Source organism: Pyrgilauda ruficollis, unplaced genomic scaffold (assembly GCF_017590135.1).
Source record: "Pyrgilauda ruficollis isolate IOZ18807 unplaced genomic scaffold, ASM1759013v1 scaffold246, whole genome shotgun sequence".
Taxonomy (NCBI): domain Eukaryota; kingdom Metazoa; phylum Chordata; class Aves; order Passeriformes; family Passeridae; genus Pyrgilauda; species Pyrgilauda ruficollis.
The window spans coordinates 257,482-274,139 of NW_024523778.1; the positions used below are offsets into that span (position 1 = coordinate 257,482).

The window sequence follows — 16,658 nt, forward strand, 5'->3', positions numbered from 1 at the left end:
AGCGTATTTTGTGGGAGTTTGCTCTGCGGAGCGATGAGGGACGCGGAGGCAGTGAGGGCCCCTCAGGGCCGCCTCAGCTTTCCCGCGCGCGGGCCCGCAGCGGGGCTCTGAGGGGGTGGGGGGGCTGCTGCCGCTGCTGCAGGTCGGGGCCGGGCCGGGCCGGGCCGGGCCGGGGGGGAGCGAACCGGGCCGGGCCGGGGGAGGGGAGCGAACCGGGCCGGGGGCGGCCAACCGCAGCGCCGCGCCTCACCCGCCCCCCGCTGTGTGTCTGCCGCAGCACCGGCGGAGCGGGCGGCGGCGCGATGGCCTCCAGCAGCGGCACCGACGTGATCCAGGTCACCAACGTCTCGCCCAGCGCCAGCTCGGAGCAGATGCGGACCCTCTTCGGCTTCCTGGGCAAGATCGAGGAGCTGCGCCTCTTCCCCCCCGAGTGAGTGCGGGCCCGGCCCGGCCTCGCCGCCTCCCCCTCCGTCCCTCCCCCCGCGCCCTGCCCGCGGCCCGGCGCCGCCTCCCGGCAGCTCCCGGCCCGGCCGCCGCCGCTGCCGGCCCGGGCCGCGCTCCCCCCGGGCCCGTGCGCCCTGCGCGGCCCTGCTCGCTCGCGGGGATTAGTGCGGGGCGTGCGGCGGCGGGGAAACCACGTTTGTCTCCGGGAGTTGTTTGTCCCGGGTTGCGCAGCTGAGCCTCGGCTGCCTGCGTCACCTGCACGGCGCCAAAACTTCTGGGTGCGCGGAAATGCGTTTGTTACAAAGAATTTTTTGCTAGAAGAGCAGCCTACCCCTAGTGTGCAAAAAAATACACTTTTAATATCTGTGCGGCCGCCCCCGCCGCCGCTGCCGGCGATGGCTGCGGCCCGGGCCGCGCTCCCCCCGGGCCCGTGCGCCCTGCGCGGCCCTGCTCGCTCGCGGGGATTAGTGCGGGGCGTGCGGCGGCGGGGAAACCACGTTTGTCTCCGGGAGTTGTTTGTCCCGGGTTGCGCAGCTGAGCCTCGGCTGCCTGCGTCACCTGCACGGCGCCAAAACTTCTGGGTGCGCGGAAATGCGTTTGTTACAAAGAATTTTTTGCTAGAAGAGCAGCCTACCCCTAGTGTGCAAAAAAATACACTTTTAATATCTGTGTTCCTTGCAAACGAATCTGTGCTGAGCGGAAAGGAAACCGCTAACAGACAAATACACATTTGGCAGTTGCACGTCTTGCAGGGAATTCTGTGCAAATTAAAACAAATAATGCACATTTCTAGTGTGTATATAACTGAAAAGAAAGTTTCAGGTACCCCTGCAATTTACAAATAGTCACCAAAAAAGAAAAAAAGACAGTTTCTATGTATTCACTTGCAATTAAGTTCTAATGAACATAAACAGTGCTTTCAGAATCCTTTCTGATGCAATATAAAACCTGACGGTTTCATTTGATTGATTTATAGAGCCTGGTGTCATTATGTGTTGGTGTTTTGCATATTCATTATGTAAATTAAAGGTTTTCTTTCTTCCACGTTGAAGATTAATCAATCAATTGTTTGTAATACCCAAAATTACTTGGGTTTATTATTTTAGGGGGAAGAAAGTATAGCAGAATGTTTGTTTTTCCTCATCGAGGCTTCCACCCCTGCTAGCACAAACCAAAGCGAGTTCCAGAGGGAGTTTCTTGTTCCCAGCTGGGATAACTGGCACGGCAGGGGCTCACCTGTGGCAGGTGCAGTCCTTTCCTGGCCTGCTCTGTGTTTGAACGCTTGGTCTGGTTTTCCAGGGCAGTTGTTGGAGGTGATTGGTCTCTGAAACTTTGTAGCTTTAGATGCACGTTAACTCATCTGTTGAGGGATTGCTGCAGTGCCTCGGTGTCCCTTCCCTTGTGTGAGGAGCTCGGCCCCAGGGGGTTTTCCCTGGGCTGATGGGAATCCGCTCTGGGTCACTTCAGGGCTCCCAGTTGCACTTCACCCCAAAGAAAGGGACATTTTCTGGTAGTGCCACGTTCTTTTTCTGCCTCTTCTCCCTCAGATTCCAGCTCCTGACTTCTCCCTGCCCATGGTGCCCATCCATTATGGAGGGGTATGGGATAGAAATCATAATCTGTGAATTCTCCCCATAATCTGGGTTCCTTTCTGGATCCTGCTGGGATTCTCCCTTGCCTGTAGTATTTGAGGAGCCAATCCCGTTTCCTTTGCTCCACCTCCTTGTTTGATCTGTGTCACTCTGACTCTGCTGTAGAGCTTCCTTATTCTCCTGCTCTTCCAGAACACGTGTAACTTCTGAGCTTCTCTCAATTCCTGTTTTTCCTCCTCTCCCCTCATCCACCTCCTTTTCCCAGTTTATTTAATCCCCTGTTTCCCATTTATTGTACACCTCAGCTGCACCTTTAATGCACAGCCAGCTCTGGGACTTCTTCCAATTTTCCTCCCCCTCCTCCTCCTGCTTTTCCCCGACTCCATTGCCTGGTTCTCATCTTTATTATATTCCATAAAACTCCATCCAGACTGGAAAGTGGAGGGAGTGGATTTCTGAGCTTCCTGTATTGCAGCCCCAGGAAATCCTTGTGTGTCCCAGCATTCCAGTGGCTGAGGGACAATTCCTGAATGCTTCAGTCTTGGGTGAATTAGAATAATGATGGATGGTGGCTTTTTTTGGGAGCTGTTGAGAACATCCAGTTCTTGTTGAATTTCACCCAGCTTGGATTTGAGAGTGAGTGGAAATACCATTTTTTAAAGTGCAATACACAGATGTAAATTAAATGTCAGGCTGCAGAAGCATTGCCTAACACATTTTCAGTTGTTATTTTAGGTTCATTATTTTGGGAGAAAGCTCAGCTACCCCAAAGCATTCCCAGTGGCACTCCTGGCTGTAAACAGGATCTGCTGAAGAGTCAACAGGATCTGCTCTGCTTCACATTCCTTTGTTATCACTGGCATTTTAAAGATGCCTCAAAATACCTGGCTGCATTTCTGTAATGAATTGTATAATTTTTATACAATTTAGTTTAGGAACTCCTTCAGCTCTGCCATCAACCCTTGATTTACTTTCCTTTACAATTTGATTTTGTTAAATACCTTCCACTAACACTTCTTTGGGTTTATGTTATTATTATTTTTTTATTTCTCGTTATTTCTTATTATTAATTATTACTTAGGAGCTAAAAAAGGCACCATTTTGGCAAGCTGCTATGGATTCCTGGGCACAAAAGAGCCAACAGATTCAATTTTTTTTTTCTCATTTATCACTGCAGTTATTTCCCAATTTATTCAGTCTGCAATCTGTGGGAGCAAGTGGCTGTTTCTAATTTTAATGTTTCAGAAGCTGCAATGTGCTGGCTGCAATTTAGTTTTCCACACCAGGTGAAATGTAAGGTTACTGAAGTGTGGTGTGACTGGCACTGGGGGCAGTTGTGTGTGTTGGGCCCAGTGGGGCTGAAGGTGAGGGAGCTTTTGGCATTTGCAGTGCCCAAAATAGACCCTGGATCTGTCTGCTCGTGTCGGAGCTGTTCCCTGAATTCTGACAGCCCCCGGTGCTGAAAGGCTTGATCAGCCTCAGCAGCCCAGATCAAACTGCTCTGGAGCTGGGATGCCTTTGAAGTCAGTTGTTTTGGAGTTGGGCTGGGAATGCAGGTAGGAAAAGCAGCTTTTTGTCAGGATCGGTGATGTTTTCAGAGCTCCCCAGGCTGATCTGGACCTCTGGCCTGGTGTAGGAACAAGGGATTTAGGATTTGCTGCTGCTTCCACTCCCTGCCTGGGTCTTCTGGAGGCAGCTTTTAACTCCTCTGTCCCACTGTTCTGTCTGTAGAAGAATTTTCCTTCCTGTCTTTCACTTCACATCCAATTACAGCAAAATCTGCCCCACTTTCAGGACAGGGGGGCTCTTAAAACCCATCCTGGACCTTGCCTGGATTGACTGCAGCTGGTTTTTTTCATTTTGGTTTGATTTTAGGGAAGTTACAGCTGTAGTTCTACCATTCTTTCCTATTATAGGAAGTAGATATTTCTGGTTGGTTTTTCTTCAAAGTGGCTCAGAACTTCTCAGTTTTGGGTTTGTGGGTTGACAGACACAGGCCTGCCTTGGAGAGAGGTCTGTTTTACCGTGCTCAGCTTTCCTCCTGCCGAGCTCCTTACGTTTCCTTGTGTTTGTTCTTCCCTGCTGAAGACAGGCAGGAGCTCGGCACTGGCCATTCCTCAGGATGTGGGAGCATGGTGAAGCTTAGCCTCGAAGCTGGGATGGAATTGGGTTGATGAATAAAACAGAATCCCAGACTGGTTTGGGTTGGGAGCGACCTTAGAGCTCATCCAGTGCCACCCCTGCCATGGGCACACCCCTTCCACTGTCCAGGCTGCTCCTGCCTGGCCTTGGACACTGCAGGGATCATGGGGCAGCCACAGCTTCTCTGGGCATTCTATTCCAGGGCCTCAGCACCCTCCCAGCCAGGAATTCCTTCCCAGTATCCCATCCCTGCCTGCCCTCTGTCAGGTCAAAGCCTTCACCCCGCACCCTGCCCCTACGTGCCCTTGTCCCGAGCCACAAGGATCCTTTAATCATCACCCTCTTCGTTTCACAGTTTACCTTAATCAGTCATCTGGGGCCTAAAGCAGTGAGTGTGACACCACAGGCTTTAACTGAGACAGAACTGGTCACTTTTTCTCCTTTTTCAGCCAAGTTTTCTTCCCAGCCAGGGCGGAATTTGCATTTAGGTGAGCGCTCATGGATTCCTTGTGCCTAACGGCGCTCGCGTGCAGCTCCAAGCGAGGGGTATGGAGCTGGTGTGTTTTTGGGGTGGATGGGCACTGCTCCCTGCTGTCCCTGAGTGCTGGCTCTGTCTCTTGCAGTGACTCCCCCTTGCCGGTGTCGTCGCGCGTGTGCTTTGTAAAGTTCCACGACCCCGACTCGGCCGTGGTGGCCCAGCACCTGACAAACACTGTGTTCGTTGACAGAGCCCTCATAGTCGTTCCCTATGCTGAAGGTTTGTAACTTGTTTGATGTTCTATGGGGCCACCCTTGGGTGGTGGTTGGTTCCTGTCTAGTGCACAGATTTTAACAGTAGTCCTATGTCAAACATATGTCAGAGATTGCCATTCTGAAACCCTTGGTATATTGCCTTTGGCCCCTGCGTTTGGTCAGTTTGTTTCCATAGTGGCGCCAAATCGAAGTGGAAAGTTCTGTGTGTCTTGAAGTGTAGAATAAGAACATTTTAGGCAGAATTCTATGCCAATTTTGCTCCGTGTCAGTCTCAGTGAGACATTTTCCCAAACAGATTGTAATGCAAACAGGTCAATATTTTAAGGAAATTTTACCTTAATGATTGTTTGCCACTTTCACTCTCTTCATGAGGACGGTTTCTCCCTCCCTGAGAGTGCATGGGAGAGGAATGAACATTCCTTTGGCCTATGCTGCCACTGCATTTATTTGGGAACATCCCCAAAAAAAGGCCCTCACTCTCCTTGTGGAGTCCAGTATACCAAGGGTTTGAATAATTATGGTTTAATTCAAAAGTGACAACTTCCAAGAGGTGCCACATGGGCACTGGTCCTAGTTTTTAATTCCAAGTTTTCTTGTTCATCCTTGATATATTTAATAGAATTTCACTAAATAATAAACTCTTCTCTCTGTTATTTGTGTGTGTGATTTTTGTAGTGGAGAAGGCAAATGCAAAGCCCTTCCAGATGACTGAAAAACAGTGGGTCCTCTGCAGCTACAGGGGATTCTAGCCATTAACTAAAGGCCAGCAAGCACTCAAGTCCCCAAGTGTTTTCCTGGTGTAACCACTTGTTAACTACATTTTCTCTTCTTCTTTTTATTTTTACATTTTAGGGTGTTACAGTAATTTGAAAGGCAATGAGCAGGGTTTTTGGAACTTACCTTAAAAGCAAAGTGCTGAGAAGACACCTCTTCTTACAGAAGTCTTATTAAACTCTTCTAGACTTGCTTTAGAAGTAACTGATTTCCATTGTACTTGTGCATTTCTTGATTTACTTCTGGGAAAGGTTGAATTGAATAAAATCTTGCAGATTAAGTCATACTACAGTGCTAAGTTGGGTACATGGCCTGGGGTCACACCTGTAATCTGTCATGCTGCAGCTGTCTCTTGAGGCCTGGGGAGCTGTCTTATCTTATCTTTGTATTCCTTAAGCTTAAAAGATACAAAACTTAAAAGATGTCCAGCCTAATTCCTGGAGTGTAGGAATGTGCAGTGTGCCCTCTGACTGAGCCCTGCTGCTTCCTGAGGGCACAGAACCCCTTCTGCAATGGAGTTACTGCTCCTGCAGCCCCTGCTTGAGAACAGCAGAGCTGAGAGGCTTCTTGTCCCTGTGTGGCTGTTAAACACAGCACCAGTCCAGTGAGATTGTGCTGGAATATTCTCCAAGGCCCATGGGGATAATCCCAGTGTTTGACTCTTCCTATAAGGATAAACCCACTTTTCTCTTTGTCACTGTGGATCATCCACTTTTTGTCCACTATGGATAAACCTGGCACGCAGAGAAACCTGCCCAGCAGCTGAGCTTCAGAAAATCCAGTTACTAAAGTAGAATATTTTCCTGGGCCTGTTAAGGAGTCACTCCTGGGCTGTACCTTGTGTTGTCTAACAGTTCAGAGTTTAATGGCCTTGGCACATCGTAAGAGAGATGTTCAGCCAATAAAGAATTGCCCCTGGGTTGGCAATCCCATACTTCTGTCCCTGTGCTGGAGTAGTTTTCCCCCAAAATTCAGCCTGCCAGGGTCCCAGTCCAAGCAGGAGCAGCATTTCCCCAGCCCACAGTGCCACTGCTGATGTGCTTAAAGCCAGGCCTGTGCTGAGTGGGGCCCTCCTCTGTGATTTCTGCTGTGCTAATGAACCTGTGTGATTATTGCCTGTCACTAAAGCAAATGTTTATTATCTGTTTAGTGCAATAATTCCCCCCCTGTCCCAAGTTTTAGCTCACACAGACACTTTGGTGTTGGCTGTTGCTTTGTGTTATAGAACTATACACAAAGGCTACGGTAAGGTTTAGTATTTGTCATTTTCTCTGGGCTAATTCCTGGATTTGGAAGGAACTCTTAAGGTTAAAGATGGCTGGGGGGGGTGTTTAGGTTCTTTGGTTAATGTTTGTTTCTTTTGTCTGTTTCTTTTTCTTTCATTTCTACACATTCATGCAGTATTTCATGGTTCTAACAAAGCAGCAGTAAAAAAAGCTCTTGAAGCATGAAAATTAACTGGTGAGGGGCCTCATTGCTTTTTTTAAATTGTAGTTTATTTAAATACTTTTTAAAGAAACAATTAGAGGATCAGATGCATGAATTTTTTTAATGGATGCAGATCTTCTGTGAGGTGTCTCGAGCTGAGGATTTGTATTTAGATGCCAGAAATGTTGTAGTTGCACTAATTTGAAATGTTTAGCTGTAATTGATAAATATCCTCTTGAGACATAATTTTGCATGCCAAATGACCCCATAATCTCTCTGTAGGTATGTTGATATATTTATGCATTCCTGCCCTTTGCCTCCATGACCTTTTTCCCTGTCCCTCCATAACTTTGGGTATCTAAAGTGCTGCCAGCTCAGTGCCACGAGCCAGATATCAGTGCTGTGTATTGTACATTTGTGTAGATTATCGGCACTTCTCAGTATAGGTGGGAGGAACCATTACCTTTATTTAACAGTGGTTTTTCTTTTTTGTTGTTGTGTTTTACAGTTCTTTTCCCTGGTTCAGCCTGAACTATATACCAGGCCCTGCTGAAAATACCACCCAACAGTTTTCTTCTGCAGCTTATCCAGTTTCTCTTAAGTGCCCTGTACATATTGTATGTTTTATGATGAGATGCAGTTTCTTAATATGTATTACAGAAACACTACTGGTATTTGCAACTATGTAGTAAAATTGTTTTATTGAACTCTCATTTTGGGGGCTTGGGCACATTAACAAATTAATCCACCTGTATAGGGCTTTTGCTGTTGGATAGAGTAAAACTCCCTCCACAAGTGTTTGCTAGTAGGGCCCTGAGCACTCTGTGTGCAGAGCAGGCAGTGCAGCGAGCCCTGGGCTTGCCTGGCTGCAAGGCTTTGGGCCACGAGTCCCCTGTGCCACGGCAGGTGGCAGCAGCATTGTCGGTGCTCTAAGCTGGCACATATTGGAACAAAAGCATTTTACTGCACAGGTAAGGAATGTGCCAGCATCCCTGTGTGTATCCCAGCCACAGACACACCCCCAGCATTCCCGGAGAGCCGCAGGGACCGCATTCCATGTGACACGTCAGCAAAAGCCCTACCCAAAACACCCATCCCTTCTCTTTTAAGTTTGCCAAAATTTGTATGGTAGGTGTAAAAGAAAACATAGTGAACTGTACCATATTATTAACCCCTAAATCCAACTTTTTTTGTCTTGTGTATCTTGATTTTTCTGTGTGCTTTGTAGTGAAGCAGCCGACACGAGTCGTTGTTCATAAAACAGCTTTTGAAAGTTGAGAGCACTCTCACCCCTGGAGAACCGACTGTGCTTGCTTACGTTTGGTTCATGACTTAAAAATCGAGTACAGGTGATGAAACCTTGGCAGTGTTAACAACAAAGTAGTGTGTATTGTGCTATTTTTTTGCTCTAGAAACTTAACCTTTTGTAGAGAAAAAGGAACAGTCAAATTGTCACCCATTGAAGTTGCATTCTGACAAAAAAAGTTAATGCTAAATATTAATAGCCATCAAGCTTTGTATTTTAGCCAACATAAGTACTTTCAACAAACTCAGGTGGTGTATCAGGGAGACTTTGCTGGGTGTATTTGTGTATTTGGTGCCTCTGGGCTGGGATGCACTCTAATGCCAGGCTGTTTCCCTGCAGGAGTCATTCCTGATGAGACTAAGGCTTTGTCTCTCTTGGCACCAGCTAATGCCGTGGCAGGGCTGCTGCCCGGGGGTGGCCTGCTGCCCACTCCCAACCCTCTCTCTCAGGTAGGCTGGGAACCCCTGGGTGTCTTCTGCTGCATTCCCACTTCATTCCTGCTCTTTCTTTCAGGACTGAAATTGATTCCAGTTCCTAGAGTGGTTAATCGACCCTGGTGGATTGGGACAGCTCTGATGTGAATTGGGGCATGACAGTGACAAGTTGTTAGATGGAATATCCTCATTTCCCTATTTCCTGGTTTCTCAGGGCCCTCTTGGTGCCTCCCACCCCTCTCACCCGCTGTGCTTTACAGATGTGACAAGCAGTAGAGGTCTCACAGATTTTAAATTCCTCAAGTCCAAGGAGCTGCCACACTGTGAGATTCCCTTCATTAATCCTCCAGCTGAGGGGAAAATTGGAGCCTGGTTGTGTGAACCCGCAGGAATTCATGTGGAACGTGAACAGTGAGAATTGCACATTGTGGGAGAAGCTGGAGTCACAGCCCAGCTCTTACCAGGGCACAGAATCAAAGTGCAGGAGGCAAATTAATCATAATAAAGCCTCTTGAATTCTGCTCTCCTCAAACCCTCCCCAGCTCCTGCTTAGTTGAAGGGCCCCCTGACCATGGAGCTGCTCAGGAGGAAAGAGCCTAAACTTAACCTTTGAAACCCAGGGAAGGGGTTGGAAGGACCAAATACAACCCAAAAGATTTCACTCCCTGAAAATCTGTGCATGTGAGTCCTGGAAGTGGATGTTGAGCCACCTGAGTTGCTGCTGTGTCCGAGCCCAGGCTGCTCCCAGCCCCTCTGGTGGGATGTGTTCAGCACATCTTGGCAGTGTGGGTTGGGTCTGGGTGTCTGTCTCAGTCACCTCATTGGAAATGGCCCAAAATGAGCTGCTTTAGGGAGCATCCTGCTCTCCCAGTAGCTTTTTCACCAAATTGGAGATGTTTGCAGGGATGCAATGTTGTTAAATTGCCTTTCAACAAACCATGGCCGTCTCAGCCCTAAAACGAATTAGAAATGGAGCAATAGCCTCAAAAACTTGGAGTGAATTTCCATTTTAGCACTGAAAAATAACTTCATTTTCAACTATCCCTTCAATTTGCTGGAATGCTTTACTCCTTCACCTTTATTTCCCCTGCCCAGTGATGTCCCTGGCTGATTTTTGTCCCTGTCTGTGCCCTAACTGCTGTCTCTGCCACAGATTGGTGCTGTTCCTTTAGCTGCTTTAGGAGCTCCTGCTCTCGACCCTGCCCTTGCTGCTCTTGGGCTTCCTGGAGCAAACCTGAACTCCCAGGTACGTCCTCATTCCAAAATATCCTTTAATGCCCCTCTCTTTCCTGCTCCAAGAGTGGTTTTCATTTGTATCTCTTCACAGCCACTGCCTGGGAACTCCAGGGATTGGTTTCTGCTTGGGATAAAAAAATATCTGCTTGAATATCAAATTAAATGTTGGAAGGGGCCAAGGAATAATTTGGGAATAGCAATTAAATGTTTCAAATATGTGTCATTATCAGGCCAGGAACCTGCCTTGTTCTTCAAGTCAAAAGTAGTTTGACTTTAATTTTGTCGGTGTCAAAAATGTGAGGAAACTTCATTAGGTTGTTACAGCTGAACAAAAAAGGCTTTTAAGTACTGAGTACTAGATTATTTAGTATATTAGTATCAATAAAAATATATCAATATAAATATACGGCTCATATCTATATAGATAAAATATTTAAGAGGTAAGAACAAAGCACTCTTTTACAGCAACAAGAAGCAGCAATAATTTAATGCATTGCTACTGCCATCACTTAAATTTTTTATGTATTCCCATGTGGAAGAACAAGCAAATGATGGTGAAAATTAAATAACAAATGAAAAAAAAAATTAAAATAATTTAAAGGCAAATTAGAAAAATGTAAATTTGGGGTTATAGAGGATTTTTGTACATTAAACCATCAGATTGTAAGAAATATTTCATAAATGAAAGTTGGGGTTCATTGTAAAAAAAAAAAGAGGATTAAACGTTTTTTTCTTAATACCCCATTTGTGCAGGAGATGTCTGATCATAATACCTGGATTATCCTAAGAGCTGTACAATTAATTTTCTCAAGGAATATTTAGATGTTTGTAAGTTGGCATTGAGGTCTTCAGTGGACAGACAGCTCAGAGAGGGCTCTGTTCTCTTGCAGTGACAGAAATATCCTGCACAAAAAGTTACCAGTACATCACGATGAACACACCCCAGCAGTGTATTTTTATCTGTTGGTATTTTTATCCATTTGTGGTTTTATCCATTTGTGGGTTTATCCCTGATCCTGCCCAGGCAGGGCTGGCTTTGGCTGCTGTGGAAAATAAATCCCCTGAGCCCCAGTGTGGGATGTTCACACCCTCCAGTGTGGCCTTTCCTCTTTGCTGGGGGGTGTTCTGCTCTCGTTTTCCAGCTGGGAATACTTCCAGGGGACATTCCAAGGGAGGTTCTCTGGAGCTCTCACATCTCCCAGCCTGGTTCTAACTTTGTTTTTCCCTCACAGTCTCTCGCAGCAGATCAGCTCCTAAAACTGATGAGCACAGTGGATCCAAAGTAAGCACCAGTGTTCCCAAACCCTTGTGCTGCACTGCTGGGGAATTCCCTGGGGATTCAGTGCCCAGTCCCTGTCCTGCTGGAGCTGATGCCAGCTTGGGAGGGCCTTGGAGCACCCTAGGCTGGGGAAGGTTCCCTGCCCTTGGCAGGGGCTGGGATGAGATGGGCTAGATGTCCCTCCAAACCAAAACCATTCCAGGATTCCCTGCCCCTGTGAACTGGCTGAGTCTGACAATGCAGACCTGTATCCCTTGGAGTCCTGAACTTTGGAATTTTGTGTTGCCCAGGTTGAACCATGTGGCTGCAGGTCTCGTGTCCCCCAGTCTGAAATCAGATACCTCCAGTAAAGAAATAGAAGAGGCCATGAAGAGAGTCCGAGAAGCACAGTCCTTAATCTCTGCTGCTATAGAGCCAGGTAATTCCAGCCTGGAATGGGCCATTCCAGCCAGCATGGGGCTTGGACACAGCACCTGGTCAACACTGATGGTCTGCAGAGCCCTGCCTTCGTGCCTGTGAAGAGAATTCCCTTATCAGGTTTTTAATCATCCTGCAGTGGATGCTCTGTGTGTCCTGCAGAAATGGGCTGGAATTAATGCATTGATTTTCCCAAAATTCACTGATTTGAGGGCTGTAAAACACTCAGGCTTCCCTGAGGGAAGTTCTGCTGCTGTCTCAAATTCCAAGGGAATGTGGATTTCGTGGCCTCACCACTTGGCACCCTGCTGATGCTTCTCAGGGAATGCTTTCCCTCATCTTCATTCCTGATCTGGGCAGGTTTGTAAATAATTCTCTTTTTTGGAGCTTCTTTCAGCAGGTTTGATTTTAGAACAAATGTCAGAGCCACCAAATCTGAGGGGCAGAAGCCTGAACACTGAAAATACAGAATATTCATCAGCTCTGCAGCCTGATGATTTCTAGGAAAGAACAGAGCTCCTGTTCTTGCTTAGCTTGAGGCTTTTTTGTGGGAAATTCAAAACAATCATTTGACAGGTTCTTCAGCCCCTCAGGAAATGGCAGATTCTGGGATTTTCACAGGATTTTCCATTGCCCTGCAGCCATCAGCTTTTCACTGACTTAAATTAAGGTTTTTTTTCTGAATTTTGACTTCTCCAGGTTTGCATAAAACTTCTATTTTATGTCACAAACATGTCCCTGTCTTTTGTTGGTTGTTTTTGTCTTCTTGTGAAGAAAATTATAGATGAGCCTTCATGTCAAGTGGCAAGATCAGGTTGATTTATATCAATTACATGAAGCTCCAGGTCCTTTCCTTTAGAAAATCGTTTGGAATATTAAAACAAAACATTGGTTTTTATTGTGCTTTTCCTTTTCCAGACAAAAAAGATGAAAAACGAAGACATTCGAGGTCGAGGTCACGCTCGAGGAGGAGGAGGACACCTTCCTCATCCAGACACAGGTGACTGAGCAATTCCTTAGAAACACCTCCCACAGCAAGAACAACTCCTGCAGAAATCATTCTGGGGGAGAGCCTTGGGTTTGATGTAGGGCTCCAAAGCTTTAGAGCCATTTCAGCGTGCAGGGCTCCTGTGGGGGCCAGGCAGAGCTGCGGATGGAGCCTTTGGCCGGGTTTTGGGGGGTTCCCTGCCCTGAGGGCTGGGCTGGGAGCAGCCCAAGGTGTCCTTCCCGTGACTCCATGTTGGTGTGTCCCTGGCAGACGCTCCAGGAGCAGATCAAGGAGAAGGTCCCATTCCAAATCCAGAAGCAGGAGGCGATCCAAAAGTCCGAGGAGAAGGAGATCTCATTCCAGAGAGAGGAGCAGGAGGTCTCGGAGCACATCCAAAACCAGGTGATGACTCCAGGGAGTCCAGTCCTGAGCAGGGCAGGGATTGTCCCCTGTGCTGGCTGTGTCCAGCTCTGGGCCCTCACTTCAGAGAGGGGCTGGAGCACCTGGGGGGCTCAGCCTGGGGAGCCACCCCTGCCCCTCCCAGCTCTGCATCCCTGTCCCTGCACAGCAGATTAGGATGTGCTGTTTGAAAGTGACTTAATCTCTTTTCTACTTAAAAGGGATAAAAAGAAGGAAGAGAAAGAAAAGAAACGTTCTAAAACTCCCCCCAAAAGCTACAGCACAACCAGAAGATCCAGAAGCACAAGCAGGTACAGAAATGGGATTTTCCTTGCTCTCTGTGCCCAGCAGGATTTTGATGCACTTCAATCCATATTAAATAGAAATATTGTGATAGAGCAGCTGGTCTGTGGAAGGTGTCCCTGCCCATGGAAGGAGCTGGGACTTGAGGTCCCTTCCAGCCCAGACTGTGCCTGGATCCCATTGGATCACGATTCCAATGAGGATGTGTCTGGTACAGGTACAACAGCACCTGTCCCACCTGTGTCTATAAGATGCTTGCATTCTCCTGCAGCTTTTGAGGTAAATTCGTTGGGTTTACAACAGTTTTTCTTGCTCTGTGTCCGAATTTGCTGCTCCAGGGTCACTGCCAAGCTCTTCCTGATTTAGGGAATAAATCCAGGCAAAAAAGTTTCATTTTAAAAAAAAAAAACTTCCAAATTTAGCTTGCAGTTTTAACAACTCTTTAGTACCCTGTGAGCAGGGTTAGGGTTGGAGTTAGGGATGCATTTGTGGCTTTAAAAAAACAAGCAGTGATTTCCAAAGCTCCTGTGTCTCCCTGCAGAGAACGGCGGCGCCGGCGGAGCCGGAGCGGGACGCGGTCCCCGAAAAAGCCCAGGTCTCCCAAACGGAAAATGTCCCGGTCTCCATCACCCAGAAGGTCAGGGAAACACTTGCCTGGGAAGAACGGTGTCTGGGTGGGAAATTCCCAAATTGTGACCTCCAGGGAGGCTCCCAGGGGATTCTGTGGGGTGGAAATCTTTGCTGCTTTTGCGGAGCTGCTCTGGGGTTGGCTGGGAGCTCCGAGGGTCAGGGGTTCCAGGGGTGGTAGGAGTAGGATGTGCCACCATTCCCAGTCCCTTTGGCTCTGCGCAGTAGGAATCAGCTGATTTTGGGTGGCCTGGGTGCTTTGTGACCCTGTCCCAGGGTGGGGAGCTCAAGGTGCTCCTCTGTAAAACACGGGAGCACTGCTGTTTGTGCTGTCCACAATTTGGACTCCATGATCCCTGTGGGGCCCTTCAGCTCAGGAGATTCCATGGTTCTGTTTGCCACAGCATTGCTCAGCCTTGGCTTTGTGGTGCTGTCCTTGAGCCGGAGTTAAGTTGGGATTTTGGGTATTTCCTGGAAGCAGAGCCTGTTCCCTACTTGCCCTCTCCCATTTTCCTTTGGGTTTGCTGTGGGTAATGCTCTGGACACAGCTCCAGCCATGGAATGGGGTGATGGGGACGGGCCTCATCCTCTTCCTGCTGATCCTCATAGGCATAAAAAGTCGGGATTTTGGGTATTTCCTGGAAGCAGAGCCTGTTCCCTACTTGCCCTCTCCCATTTTCCTTTGGGTTTGCTGTGGGTAATGCTCTGGACACAGCTCCAGCCATGGAATGGGGTGATGGGGACGGGCCTCATCCTCTTCCTGCTGATCCTCATAGGCATAAAAAGGAAAAGAAGAAGGATAAAGACAAGGAGAGGAGCAGAGACGAGAGAGAGCGGTCAACGAGCAAGAAAAAGAAGAGCAAAGACAAGGAGAAGGATCGAGACCGGAAATCCGAGAGCGACAAGGATGTGAAAGTATGTTCCAAAAAGCCCTGGAGCTGCTCCCAGCCCTGCCCCACATCCCCCCCGCCCCGGCCCACAGGGAAGTGCTAACGTGTCCCTTTCCCTGGCAAAGCAGGTCACAAGGGACTACGACGAGGAGGAACAGGGCTACGACAGCGAGAAGGAGAAGAAGGAGGAGAAGAAGGTGGCGGATGCTCCCTCCCCCAAAGGGAAGGAGCCCGGAGCCGAGAAGGGCAGCGGGGATCCGGGCAGGGAATCCAAGGTGAACGGGGACGACCACCACGAGGAGGACATGGACATGAGCGACTGAGCCGCCCACAGCCCCTCCAGTGTGATCCTTTATGCTGTACTTGTTAATCCTCAACCTAGATGTATCCAGCTCCGAGCTCTCCATGGTCTGTCCATCCCGATACTAACTCACACCCAAAGCTTGAGACAGGGATCCCCTGCTCCGGGGCCCAGCTGGGGCCGGGCCAGGCTGCAGGTCCCCCCTCCCTCCCTCCCTGCTTCCCTCCCTCCGGAGTGTCCCGGGCTGAGCCAGCAGGGCCCAGCAGTGTGGCAGTGTCCCAGGAGCGTGGGGAGCGTGGCATGGCCCCCTTGTCCTGTGGGAATGCCCTGGGAGTGTGGCACAGCCCTCCTGCCTGCAGCCACCGAGGGGCTGCCGGGGGCCTCCCGGGCACTCCGGAGCCGGCCTTGGATCGCACCAGCTCTTTGTGCTCTTGGCTTTAGTTCTGGTTTTAAGCCATGTGCTGGGCTTGGTTGGGTTTGGTTTCCCGGTGCGTTTGGTTGGCTTTGCCCAGGGTTCTGTGCCCTGACCTTCCTGAGGGCTCTCTCCACTGCGTCCATTCAGCTCCACCCAGGGCGAGCTGGGATGGTCTGACCCGGGGAAGGGGAATCCTGGCCGTGCCCAGTGAGGGAGGGTTGGGGGAGCAGCCTCAGCCAGGGCTGGGGGCTCAGGAGCTCACCCGCTGCAGCAGGGAGTGCATTTTAAAATGACCTGGGTCTGTTTTTAAAGCAAGTCCATTGATAATGTACTTTTTACTTGATCTCAAGTTGTACAAACTGATGAATTTGTGTTCCTGTCCCGGCCGTTCCCTCTCTCCCGCACTCGGTGATCCCATGGTATTTGCAGAGTAGTTACCCAAAGCTGTTCCTTAGTTCCAGCAGCTCCAGAGCTTTTACTTTTGTGCAGGTAAAAAGACAAAAGTAGCCGACAGTCTGTGCCATGTCGATGTACAGTTTCGGAAAATGTTTTACAAAACTTTGATAATAAAACCCTGAAACTTCAACTCCTCTTCCTAGAAAACTCCTGGGTTTTATTTCCACCTCTGGGTGCACCAAACTTAACCTGATTCCTTACAGGGGGCTTTTCCATCTCCTTGTTACAGTAAAGAAGGAATTATTTTACCTCTGGGGGGGAAATGGGTTAAAATGGGAATGTGGAGGTTTGTGGGACTGCTGAGAAGGACCTGGGAGTGCTGGTGGATGAAAAGCAAGAGAAGGCTCTGGGGAGACCCTGCCTGGCAGGGAGCACTTGGAGCAAGCTCACGGCCACAGCTGCAGTTGGGAAAATCCTTGTTTTAACTGGCAGTGGCCGGAGTCCTTCCGGGAAGTTTTCCTGCCCCTTTAGAAA

General features: G+C 48.7%; 1 protein-coding gene across 4 annotated transcripts; it reads left to right on the forward strand.

The window, feature by feature from the left end:
- Window positions 1-154: 154 nt before the first annotated feature.
- Window positions 155-16,314, forward strand: SRSF11 (serine and arginine rich splicing factor 11). 4 transcript variants are annotated; one of them, XM_041470464.1, is made up of 12 exons: window positions 155-430; window positions 4,802-4,935; window positions 8,779-8,888; window positions 10,027-10,119; window positions 11,342-11,391; window positions 11,679-11,806; window positions 12,724-12,805; window positions 13,064-13,195; window positions 13,414-13,503; window positions 14,037-14,132; window positions 14,899-15,037; window positions 15,141-16,314. In XM_041470464.1, exons 1-12 carry the CDS (start codon window positions 303-305, stop codon window positions 15,333-15,335), a joined length of 1,377 nt encoding a protein of 458 aa, XP_041326398.1. In that variant the 5' UTR covers window positions 155-302; the 3' UTR covers window positions 15,336-16,314. The 4 variants fall into 4 exon arrangements, with proteins under 4 accessions (XP_041326398.1, XP_041326399.1, XP_041326401.1 ...); XM_041470465.1 differs by lacking the exon at window positions 155-430 and having other exon boundaries at window positions 5,784-8,888; window positions 15,138-16,314; XM_041470467.1 differs by lacking the exon at window positions 155-430 and having other exon boundaries at window positions 4,806-8,482; window positions 15,138-16,314.
- The last annotated feature ends 344 nt before the right edge of the window (window positions 16,315-16,658 follow it).

Bases quoted from the DNA above. Each gene is read 5' to 3' on its own strand.
- SRSF11 (XM_041470464.1), top strand. From the start codon at position 303: ATGGCCTCCAGCAGCGGCACCGACGTGATCCAGGTCACCAACGTCTCG. The intron at 10,120-11,341 runs GTACGTCCTCAT...TTTCCCTCACAG, and splicing joins GAGCAAACCTGAACTCCCAG to TCTCTCGCAGCAGATCAGCT. The intron at 11,392-11,678 runs GTAAGCACCAGT...TGTGTTGCCCAG, and splicing joins ATGAGCACAGTGGATCCAAA to GTTGAACCATGTGGCTGCAG.